This window comes from Phaseolus vulgaris, chromosome 5, assembly GCF_000499845.2.
Source record: "Phaseolus vulgaris cultivar G19833 chromosome 5, P. vulgaris v2.0, whole genome shotgun sequence".
Taxonomy (NCBI): domain Eukaryota; kingdom Viridiplantae; phylum Streptophyta; class Magnoliopsida; order Fabales; family Fabaceae; genus Phaseolus; species Phaseolus vulgaris.
Genome location: NC_023755.2, coordinates 13,162,492 through 13,175,478, shown reverse-complemented (window position 1 = coordinate 13,175,478; position 12,987 = coordinate 13,162,492). Strand labels below are relative to the sequence as shown.

The following is a 12,987-nucleotide window of genomic DNA, read 5'->3' as shown; positions in this document are numbered from 1 at the left end:
AATCTGTTGAATCATGAATTCATTGAACAAACACAGGGTAATCTAATCCAAAACAGATATACACCAGATACTAGTTCTCACTAGGTGACTTCCAGAAGGAACATCAACCAAATCAGATGAGAAGCTAGCACACAACACAGATGCATAATAGATAAACAATCAGTTATTTCACAAGAATAACCGGTTAAAATTTGTAAAATAGTTTTAACAAAACTTAAATCTAAACCAGTTAAAACAGTTAAAGTAGTTTATAATAGAAATGTTCAAAAGCAGTAAAAGCACAATTAAGAACATTACAAATCCCAACAATTTCTCCCCCTATTTCTCTCATCAAATAGACAAATGGTAGGATTAAAAACATTATAAAGAAAAAGAAAAAAATTGAAAGTAATTAAGCTAGAATGAAGGACTATCCTCCCTTTCAAATTGTAGTTCCAAAATCTGTCTCTCGACTTCTTCAATTTGCTCATCCAGTGAGAAAAAACGTGTATCCATGTTGCTGAACCTTGACTCACACATGTCATAGAGGTTCCTTTGATTATCAGCAAAGGGTGTCCATGCGATTAATCACCAGCCTTTTAAAAGGTGACATTGTAGTCATCCTTTCTCCCATGTTGGTGTCATTTTGATCATCTTCTTAAGTTGCAGCAGTTGGTTCATCTTGCATTGTTGCTTCCTCAGGTTCATCACCTTCATTTCTTCCACTTGGGCCAGCTTGGTCACCATCCTTGCTCACCCATCTTCCACCAATCTTAGTAAATCCCATCTTACTAAGGGATTCACTATTGATTTCACTAGAGGGCTTGATTACCTCAGCTAGCTCTCCTTCTATGTTCACTTCAAAATAATGAAGAAACTTAGAAATCAAAATAGCATAGGGTCATGGCTTTTTGCATGTGTTCTTTGATTGTGTGAATCCAGTTGATCTTTACTTTGTTCATGATACAGTAGATCAAAAGAAGATCTTCTTCAGAGAGGGTTGAATGATTGCTCCCCCTAGGTTTGAGAATCCATGAAACAATGAAATCCACAAGCCTTTCATCAAGTTTTAGTCCTCCAACAGAAAAATTCCTCACTTTGGAGTGCGGATTCCAGTTGTAAGCTTGTCCAAGGTTTTCAAAAGGTAGTGGATCTTCTTTTCAAGAAGTTCACAATTTCACAAGCTTTTGTCTTACAACTACAAGAAATTTTTTTGTAAACTAACTCCATATTTTCAAAATCTTCTTTTGTCTTGCTTAGCTCTTCCTCTAGAGACTTAACTCTATTTTCCAACCAGTTATTCAGTCCTTTCAACCGGTTGAGAGAAAGGTTGGATTCATCATGGGTTTCATTAAAAGCATCAAGCAATTGATAGTAGGTGGTACCTTTACTAGATGAAGTAGAACTCATGCTACTTGTTACTGATGCTAGAAAACACATATTAGCTTCCTCATCATCTGAAGAACTTGAGGATGAGACATCATTGTCATCCCATGTTACATATGCTTTCTTAGCTATTCCCTTTTTCTCCTTCTTGAAGTCTCCCTTTTCTTTGACTTTATTGTTTGGACATTTAGCTTTGATATGACCCTGTTCTCCACAATCATAGCAAGTATACTTATTAGAAATGAATTCACTAGATTTCTTTGAACCATACCTTTTAGAAGCTTGTCTCTTTCTCAAGAATTTGATGAATTTTATTGATAACAGACTTATGTTCTCCTCTTCACTTTCACTGGAATCTGGTTGTTGCTTGCAAGCCTTAAGAGCTATGCTCTTGTTGTGCTTGTCTTCACTCTCTTGGACAACAAGCCTATGAATCTCAATCTCATGTTCTCTAAGCCTACCAAACAGAGATGCCACAGACATTGAAGCAAGATCCTTTGATTCAGAGATGGCAATGACCTTTGGTTGCCATGTTCTATCAAGACACTTCAGTATCTTGATGTTAAGCTCTCATTCATCAAATGTCTTACCAAGACTCATAAGATGGTTCACAATGTGAAAAAACCTCTTTTGCACATCACAAATAGATTCTCCCTTTTGCATCCTGAACAGTTCATACTCTTGAATCAGAGCTTGCTTCCTAGCTCTCTTGACATCAGTTGTGCCTTCATGTGTGACCTCTAAGATGTCCCACATTTCTTTGGTCGTCTGCATTGTGAAACCCTAAAAAACTCATCATAGCTTAGAGCAGATGTTATAATATTTTTAGCTATCCAATCAAACTTAACTTTCTTATTTTCTGCCTCAGTCCATTCGGATGAAGGTTTATTAAAAAAAACCTCATCTCTTTTGACTTGAGGTATGAAGGGACCATTTTCAATTGATTCCCAAATACCCTTATCGGTTGAGTGTTTGAAAATTTTCATTCTGACTTTCCAAAACTGGTAGTTAACCCCACAAAACAGTGGTGGCCTGTTTATAGAGGCCATAAACAGCATTTTATCAGCCATAAAAAAAGATTTTTCAAAAAACAGAAACAAGGACTTGAGTAATTTTCAATAACCTAGCTCTTGATGCCAATTGTAAGAATTGATGGCTTAAACAAGAGGGGGGGGGGGGTGAATTGATTTATCAAAGATTTTCGCAAACACTTGCTTCAGAATGAATCCTTAACAAACAACTCAGATAAGAGCTTAAGGAAGGCAATCAAACAACCCAACAAAACAGTTATCAGAATTTCAACCGGTTAAAGTCACGATTTAATTTATTGTTTATAGCAGCGAAAATATCAAACAGTTTGAGAGTTTGAGAGAAAGAGAGATTTACACACAAAGTTTTTACTGGTTCACTCAATCCCTGAGCTACATCCAGTTGTCAGTCAAACCCTTAAGTTCCACTAGCAATCAATCACATATTACAAGAATACACCATAAAGAGGTGACTTTGAATCCCACAAAGCCTACTCACCCCCTTTGCACACAAAACACCTCAAGACAGAACACCCTCTACCTTTACAGGATTTCAACAACAAACAATATGTAATATGAACAATTACAAGATACTAAACAGGATAGAAAGCACCTGGATTTACAAAACCAGAGATCCTATGATCAACACTTGTCACCACACAGCAAAGCTTGAAAGCACTCTTGCTTCTCTTTTTTAAAAACACTCTTTCACAAACCAAAACTCTTTCTCAAATCTGAATGAAAACTTGTATTTTTTCGTGTCTTTTGATTTGAAAACGAAGCTATATTTATAGCCTTTGAAAAGCTACCGTTGAAGGCAATTTTGTTTCACTAAAACAAATTAAAACAGGTTTTCGAAATATTGTATGAAAACACACATTTAACCAGTTGAAACCACGATTTAACCGGTTGAATGGGTCAAGCAGTTACACGATTGGTTCAAAAAGGAGTTTCAACCGGTTATTTCGATAAATCAATCGGTTGTTTTTTCTTTGCTTGGAAAAAATACTTAGTTGTTTTAAAACAGATTTAATCAAGCTTTGTGTAGGCTTTCAATGACTGATCTTACAAAGATTCTAAACACCCTAATCTAAACCCAAACCTAGAAAGCAGCACAGCTTCAGGCTTCATGTGGATTTGATACATCAGAGCTCCCATCTTCAACACCTTCATCATAATTGTTTCTTTTATATCTTTCAATTTTGCAATATGCATCATCTTCACAATATAATGTGTTTTTCCTTTTGTCTTTGGAAGTGAACCTTGACACTTAACCACTGGGTTAAGTTCGTGTCAAGTGGGGATCTTCCCTAGGTCTCACCTTATATTTGCTCAAATCCAAATCATTAACAAAGTGTCACTATTAAAACGGATAAATCTAAAATCAACTCACAACACATCATTATGAGTATTTTTGAAAGATGTTTCCTTTAAAAGGGTTTATTCAACCTTGATGGATAGGTGAACCAATTTTTCCAAAGAGGTATACTCATAAAGTTATACAACATTTTGAATCTCTCTTCTTAATCCATTCACAAAACGAGCAATCTTTGACTCTTCAGTTTCATGCATATTAATTTTTGTCAAAGTTACTTCCAAATCTTTAAAGTATTCATCTACACTCTTAGGTCCCCTTATTCATCGAGAATTGCTCTTTAAACATTCTAGAGAACTGGGGGAAGGAGGTCATATGACCATCCGAAATCCCACTAAACCATTGCAGGGTTGTCCCTGTGAATGTGCTCATGAACATCTTACGTTGAATTGCATCAGACCCCCCAGAGAGGATCATTTGTGCTCTGAATGCCTTTAGGTGATTCTCAGGATCTTCTACACTAGTGAACAAGGCGATCTTGGGTGTTATGTAATGAGGTGGCACAGACTCGTCCATGATTTGCTGAGAGAAGGGTTTGGGGTCGTCCCTTGATGACAAACCTGGGGAACGTTCCCGGGCAAATGTCGACCCTGTTGGCACAAACTTCTCCGGAACTCCTCACTGGCCTGTGCATGGTCTTCCATAGTCATTCGAGAGGCGACGATCTTTGCCATAATGATACAAACTAAGTAGCTATGAAGAGGACCAAGGAAGCAAAAGAAAAAGCCCATGGTGAACAGTCATCTCAGTGAACAATTCAAGACCCCATCAAGGATCACATGGACCTCACCAGAGGAGCTGGACATAAACCAGCACACCAACTATTCTTCCTTTTGGTCTTCTTATAAGATACAAATATATTGTAAATAATTTTAGCTCTTTTGAGGGGTCCAAATACTAGAATAAGCTAGAGTAGGTCCATATAGCATAAATAGGAGGTGTAGTTATCAAATTGGGCCTATGAGAAGTCCATTAGGGTAGGAAGGAAACCCTAGCTTCTAGAAAGCTATGCTAGGGGTGACATTGACCAAAAGTCTTACCCTAGGCTCCCCCCCCCCCCCTTCGTGGACAATCCTACCCCTTTCCATCTTGTTCTCCAAGGCTCCTTCACCTATAAATAAGAGGCCTGCCTCATTGTATTTTACATGTTGAATTTTGATAAGTACACAATTTGTGTGAGCTTATAGTGAGGCTTGTTTCCTCTTTACATGGTTTTATCTTGAAGAATGTGAGGCTCTCAAGTGGCGGCTCTTCCACTTATCTTGGTGGCCTCCACACCCCAAGTGGCGTGATCATCCTCACCATCCCTTCCCTAAGTTTCTTCTTCCATTTTCCCTTTCCATTTTTCCATTCCATTTATGTTCTTGATTTTCATATTTGTCCTTGAATTGTGTTCTCGGGTTTTGGCTCATTTAATGAGTATGGATCATCATTTGGTTTGGCAATGACCACCATTGATGCTTACCAAGTGTCCCATTTCATTTCCGCAATTGCATTCCATATTCACTATATCTTGTTTTTTCCATTTTTGCCTCTGTGAAGTGAACCTTCACACTTACTTAACCATTTGGTTAAGTTCGTGTCCAGTAGGAATCTTCCTTAGGTCCTCACCATTAATTGCTAAAATCTCAATCTTAAGTAAAGTGTCACATCTAAAAATGGCTAAATCTAAAATCAACTCATATCACATAAGGCGTGTCTGAAGACGTTCTTGGTCAGCTTGGGCCTATGCTCATAGCCGCTCTTGCTTTACCTTGGCTTCTTCGCGAATTCGCTCTTGCTCTCGTCGATATTCTTCATTGGCCTCCTGGAGAGCCCTCATGGTCTCCATGATTTGTTGCAAGGTGGGAGCCTCACTTCTTTCAGATCTCAACAGTCCTTGCCTTGTGTTTCTCATCTCACAGAATGCTCAGTCACAAATGTGGATGGGATCAAGTTTTATCGAGTCCCACAGTGGGCGTCAAATGTTCTCGTCGATTGGCCTCGGTTGGATTGAATGGGCGAGCTCCACTTCTGACCTGTCTCCAATTGGTGCTCCGAGATACTGCTCCACTGGGACAATGGGGGCTCTACCTGTTGATCACACTCCGACGATCAAGTCAGTGAGAGCATTCAAACTATAATATTTGTTTCAGTCTAGAGTATTCAGAAAACCGTACCTTTACTTGGGGACTCAAACCCCTTTTATAGACATTCCTTCAACAATTTTCTATTTTACCGTGTACCTGTTACTTTCAGGTACCAACATTCTTAATCACTTTTGCTTGCATTTAATAATATACTTTAACTAATTTAATTATTCCTTCTGCTATTTTTAATTATCTTTTCCACGTAAACTTACTAAAAAAAACCTGGGCTAACGTCGTAATGAACTTTTGGGCTCATGCTCGGCCCATGTCGAGCTAGACATAACTCACACAACCGAGCTGACCATACCTAAATGTTTAGACCGAGGTCCCAAGCACTCCTGGTTAGTACATAAATTATATAGAATTTTTTTTATAGCTAGCTTACTATGTGTTTTGTTCTGTGTTTGTTTTCTTTATCTGTGATGATCGTGTATTTTACACCGGAGTAGATAAAGTTGTAGGTGAAAGAGATCCGTAATGAGCAGATAAAAGATATATAGTTGTTTTTATTAATTTGTTGATGTTTGTAAATATGATTTTCTCTATGAAGAAAGATGTATTTTGAACTACCAAACATATGATATATGTATATATATAAATATTTAGGTTGGAAATTCACGCATATTATAATATTAGATGTGGAAAAATATAGGGATGTTACCGTTTTTGCTACCAAATTTAGAATCTAAATAATTGGTAGTTAAAACATTGGTAGCTAATTACATACCAATTTAGAAACTATTTATCAATAACAACAATTAATTTAGAAACCAATATTTTTTTTAGTCTCTAAAATAGTATTTAATTTAATCAATATAACAACTAATTATATTTAGTCTATAATTGATTTCTATTTAATAATTTTTTAATAGTGTATATTTCACATATTGAAACAGTTAACAATAGAAATAAAATAAAAAATTATTTTTCAATATAATTAAAAATTAGTATTGTAAAAAGATTTGTAAACAGATGTCATCAAACAAGTTTTCAGTTTAACTATTTCTTTTTAAAAAACGTATTGCCACATTCTTTGTACCAGTTTAGTTTATTTATTTATTCACATCAAATTATAAAAAAAGGTAGCTATATTTTACAAGTTTCTTCTATTGAAGGAGTCACGGTAGAGATTAGTCAACACGGTAAGCGTAGAGCTTTTACGCAATTGAACAAAATATTAAAGTTTCGTCTGTTCATCTACATTTTTTTTTCAATTCTTTTTTTAATATATTTTAATCAAAAAATATTTTCTTATTCAAAAAAAATTCAGATTATTAGTGATTTTTTGTTTATTTTGTCACATGTATAAATTCAGATTATCGGCTATTAAAAAATATTTACTATTAAGTGAATGAGTACTTCTTATAATTATATCTCATCTACGTGGAGAGGAAAAGAAAGAATTAAAAAAGTGATACATGAGTTAAAACTTAGAAATATATATTTTGAAGAATGAATTTTATCTTAGAATTAAATTTTGTATTTAAAAAATTATGAACTACTGAAAAGCTTATATTTACTTTTTAAAAAATATATTTGTGGCGTCTACGTTATTTTAATTATGGTCTTAGTTATTATACTCTTGAAAGTTAAGTTTTAGTTTCTATAATAATTTTATTTCATTTATGTTCTAATTTGTGAGTAGTTTTTATACTTGAAAAAGAGTAGGTGTTATTAAATTAAAAAAGATTACAATTAAAAAGAACTAAAACTTGAATGTATAGTTTAGAAGAAAAAAAAACTTATTTTAAAGCTTAAAAATTTACTCTATTCCACGTGGAGGGCCTAGCTATTGAAAACACCTGATATAAGAGAAGAAACCAAATCTATGTATGGAAAAGGTTGATAAAATATGGAAACTTTTTCAGAAGGGGTGTGTAAACCGTAAAGTTAAATTACAGTTTTAGTAGTTATCAAAGAACAACAAACAATAGATGGATTCTTTAAGAAAGTTGTTGTTTTGGTTCTTACAATGTAAATGAAAATATACTATTAAAAAGTAAGTTTATTTGATAATTTTACATTTAAAAAGATAAAGTTCTGATTATCAATGGAGATATAAAAAAATGATCCAAAAATCAAACATGGTGGACTTGTCCTTTTCAGACCTGTCTGTCAACGCAACTATTTTCCATCCTCATCAGCATATAGCACAGTCACTCATCTTTCTCCTCTTTTTTGCCTTCTTTTTCTTCCTCTCATTTCTTCAGCTCAAGGAAAACAGCTATGACCACCAGAGAAATTCTTAACAAGATGAAGGTGCAGGTCACACCCTTTTGATATTGTGTAGAAAATTATTTGTGGCTGGACTTGGATCACATTTTTCTTGCTTTCATATTCATCAATTGATAAATTATGTAGATCTTCATTTGTATGTATTAATCTTCGTCATTCGATTCTGTGGATTGCTTTTATTGCTTATATTACTGAAGTTAATAAACTCAACTTGTTTTATTTGTATGGCTTTTTTTGGTTGTTGTTGAACCTATTCATGCACTGCGCCTGGTCTTCCATCATTGACTTTGACTTGTAAGAGAGTGTCTCCAATTACTTTTCTGCAATCTAATGTTATTATCTTTCAGCTATCTCCGATCTGTAGGAAAACATATCACTGAAACTGATATGCATCTTTGTTTCCCCTGTGAGATAAATATAGCAGATTATGTCGAATACTTCAATTGGTTTTAATATGTATTTGTATGTAAATTGTGATGAGTGAGGGATTGTTCCAGAACTAACCTGCTTATTCCTATGTTTGCTCGTTTCTGTCATACCCTGGGTTTTCCCTGATATGGCAAAGTTGCAAAGTAAAGATGTTAAGTGCTTTTTCCTCCAAAACCTGGTTCTTTGTTCATGAAGAGCCATCTGGGATTTTCCTCAATGAATTTTGCAAAAACTATGATAAAAGAAGTTGAGAGCTTTCTAATTTCCTTCCAGGAAAGTTGTAACAATTGAAAATATATCACTTTGAATGAGCTAGGTGAATCTTTAACAATAGTGCTTTTGGACTTTTTGGCTTTGACCTATCTATGTGAGCTGGATCATTTTTGGACAGCTCTAACATAAAGTGTAACAAACGATCTTGTTATATATAATAAATTGGATATTTAGTGGAGAGTTGGGAAAGTAGTTGTGTGATTCATGTAACCTATCTCACTGTTGAGATAAAGTTTTGTTGTTGTGATGGAGAGGGTGGGAGGGCATCTCCACTGGTCTCTCTGGGCAGAACATATTTATTTACATGTGGTCTACAACCTTCAGAATTGAATGCATCTTCTTGAACCATAGGACAAGGTCAATCACCCACTTGATTAACTACTTCACATATTGATAACCATAACATGTTGCTTGCAGGTAAAAGTTGGTTTGGGTTCATCAGACCCCGATTCAGGAAAAGGCAAGAGCAAGATGTCCAAGAACATAACTCATGGCTTTCACTTGGTAAAAGGAAAATCATATCATGACATGGAGGATTATGTTGTTGCTCAATTTAAGCAAGTAGATAGCAATGAATTGGGTTTGTTTGCAATATTTGATGGGCACGCAGGTCACAATGTACCTAGTTACCTGCAGACTCATTTGTTTGATAACATACTAAAAGAGGTAATCCATGTTGTTAGTTTTTTGCTGGTTACTTAACTGTAAAGGAGATTAATTTCAAGGATATCCTCAAAATTGAAAAAATCATAGTGTTGTTGACTCTAGTAAAATGAATATGATTAGTATTTGTAATAGAAGTTCAATGATTCTTTGTGTTGTGTAGCCTGACTTCTGGAAAGAACCAGCAGATGCTGTGAAGAGAGCTTACAGTAAAACTGATTCTAATATTTTAGAGATGTCGGGTGAATTAGGTAGAGGGGGTTCAACTGCAGTTACAGCCATATTAGTCAATTGTCAGAAGTTAATAGTAGCCAACATTGGGGATTCCCGGGCCGTCTTAAGCAAGAAGGGTGTGGCCAAACAATTATCAGTGGATCATGAGCCAATCACGGAGCATGAGGATATCAAAAATAGAGGTGGTTTTGTATCAAACTTTCCAGGTATCACATAATTTTAAATGCATATAACTTTGCCTCGATCTTACTAAATGCTCCACTTGTAGCTTAGAGCTAATGATTCTCGCTGCTTTTCTGATCTAGTTGAGTTGCTTTCTCTAAAAAGATCACTTAGAGCAGCATATACTTTGTTCCAGTGCTAAGGATACAACTTTTGTCATTATTTCAGGGGATGTTCCACGGGTTGATGGACGGCTGGCAGTGTCAAGGGCTTTTGGTGACAAAAGCCTGAAGAAACACTTGAGCTCAGAGCCATTTGTGACAGTGGAGAATATAGGTGATGATGCAGAGTTAATTATATTAGCCAGTGATGGATTATGGAAGGTCAGTTTTGATAACTGAAGCATGATGCAAACACCTTATCACTATCTATCTATCTATCAATGTATATATTTGATAGGATTCATTACTCATTTGATAACTCTGTTTGCACACATACTTTTTAACTTTGCTTACTATATTTTATAATCGATTTTAGTCCTTATAGTTTTGGACGGCACGGGTTAAAGAGTGTATGTGTAGGGTAGGGACTAAAGAAAGTAGTTTCTATGTTGTCATGTTTGGTGCTCGTGGTGTTTTATCTAATGTTCAAATCTGTTTATTCAAATTGTTCCAGGTTATGTCAAATCAAGATGCAGTAAATTGTATCAGAAATGTAAAGGATGCTCGGTCTTCAGCAAAGCGCCTTACGGAAGAAGCAGTGAACAGGAAAAGCACCGATGATATCTCGTGCATTGTTGTCAAATTTCAGTGATCACAACACTCACATGACATACTTTGATCCAGCAACTTAAGTGTAACATATTCTGCGGTGTAATGAATAAAATGATAATTATGTTGTTGAGTCCTTCATGCAAATTAACAATGTGGGCAAGATGTAGATTCTGTGATTATATAGACCAAACTTTAATCTGCATGTTTTCAAGGAAGTTTGGTCTTTGTCAGTGATCTTGGAACCTTACTTTTAGATCACTGCCTAGGCCTGTAAGATTTTAGATTAAGTTATTTGCTTGTATTACTCCTATCATTGCTGTTATAATTTGTTGTTATTTTTCAGAAGGAACCTGGGAATGACCTTCAACAATGGCTTTGCAGTATCATAAGCATATCAATCATTGACAGGTGCAGACAACGAACATGTTTGTCACCATTTTCAGCTGTTTTATTTACTGGAGATGCAAATAAATCCTACAGATATACTGTGGAGATTTCATTTTATATTATTTTATACGTTGAGTCTAGTGAATATACGATATTTATACAGCATAAACGTTTGATATATAGAAATAATTGAAAGAGATACGTGAATTTACTCAATAAGCAATAGATTTTATTCTAATAATGGGGAAATACAGCATTGAAGGGTGATACAGTAGAATAATTATACTGCAAGGCACACAGAAACATAAGAAACTTGGTAAGTAAATAATAAAATATAAAGGTTGAGGACTATGACGTAGTTTACAAATGACACCACCTTTAAGTGTTGGGAGTTTTAGATGCTTATTCCAGTAACATAAAAAGAGGACTTTAATATATGCCTTGGCATATTGTAAAGATCCATTGACAGAAGAGAGGGAGCATGCTGATGAACACATTCAATTCATCTGAAGTGGAAGGACCTGTAACCAGAATTCCTTGCCATGTTCATCTGAATTCTTCCCCAGTCATCAGCATTTCTGCAGAGGCTTTCTGCAGGGTGCTGCCCTTTGCTGCCGCTGCATCCTTCATTGCAAGTTTCAGCATTGCTCTTCCGGCGCCGCTCATTGTGTCTTGCCAACCGTCTCCGGCAGCTTCTTTTAGCTTCGTCAAACTCTGCCAGCTCATGGAACCTGCACAAACTCATCACAGGTTTCTAACAAGGCAAATGCATAGAAGAAATCCCTTGAAATAGTTGACACTTCTTTGAATGGAAGATAAGTAAAAGATCTAAGCACTGAAGTTGAATTTTTAAGGTGTGTTTCTGATGTATGCATGAAAAATGTTTCTTGAGTAACACAACAACAAATATTTTAGTCACTGATTAAGATTCAAGGCATGCCTCTAATTATAAGAAGTCTGTTCATAGTTTGAATTTAAAGGACTAATTCAAAAGTAGTAGTACTGTGCTTAGTTTCAAAATTTTAATGGATAAGCATTATCAACTCTGCTATATATAATGAAGACGCACAGATTTACATTAAGAGAAAATGCTTTAGTTTAGATGAGGAATCAACACCTGCTACATTGCTGGCAAAATCTCTGCCTCATTCCTGCAACCATAACAAAAGGTGCCTTGGAATGAAGCTCACACACCTTATGGCGGCGATGGTACCTCTTTGCAACAGTCAAATCAGCACAACACATCTCAGCCTGACAAGCAGGTGGAGAAACTCCACCTCCAGTAGACCCTCTTCTCCCACCACCACCACCACCACCCTTCTTCCTCTCATCTTCTGCAAGAAAGCCCTCACCTCCAGCCACACTTTCATCCTCCTCCTCTTCCTCATCTTCTATTTCAACCGGGCTGTCCCTCCTCACCTTTTCAATTGACACTTGCCTCCTATCTCTGCTCTTGATGTCCATTATGAGTTCTGGCAATTAAGAAGAAGAAGAAGAAGATGCTGGGGTAAGAAAACGGTTAGAGCCTTGTCTCTGGGAGCATTGCGAGTGAATGAGGGAGTTTATATGGAGCCAAAAAGGTAGAAAAAAGAAGGGGGAAGGGTGTGGACCACAAACTCCATTTTGTTGGTTGTTTGCTTTGTTAGCATAGGGTGGGGGAAGTAATGCATGGGGATGTGGTTTGTTTTGTCTGTAATGATAAGCAAATAAAGCAAAGTTTAAATATCACTTGTTGTAATAAGTGGGAAGTGGGGATTGATTTTGCATGAATGATGTGCTGAAAGTGATAGTGCTGTCAATTTAGGTTCCTTAGAGTTAAATGCTTATCTAATGGTGCTCAAGGAGTTACAATTTAGAAGAGAAGGATTTTTCCTTTTGTTGGTTGATGTGATTTCTGATACGCAGGTGAAGGACCCATATCACATGCACAGTCT

The 12,987-nt window shown here is 35.9% G+C and overlaps 1 protein-coding gene and 1 pseudogene across 1 annotated transcript; one reads left to right on the top strand and one right to left on the bottom strand.

The window, feature by feature from the left end:
- Positions 1-7,999: 7,999 nt before the first annotated feature.
- LOC137835185 (probable protein phosphatase 2C 39) lies at positions 8,000-11,011 on the top strand (annotated as a pseudogene).
- A 249-nt stretch (positions 11,012-11,260) lies between these two features.
- LOC137835186 (squamosa promoter-binding-like protein 3) lies at positions 11,261-12,585 on the bottom strand. The gene is made up of 2 exons (XM_068643560.1): positions 12,171-12,585; positions 11,261-11,784 (listed from the first exon to the last, which is right to left on the bottom strand). The coding sequence occupies exons 1-2, from the start codon at positions 12,515-12,517 to the stop codon at positions 11,556-11,558; spliced, it is 576 nt and encodes a 191-aa protein (XP_068499661.1). The 5' UTR covers positions 12,518-12,585; the 3' UTR covers positions 11,261-11,555.
- Positions 12,586-12,987: the final 402 nt, after the last annotated feature.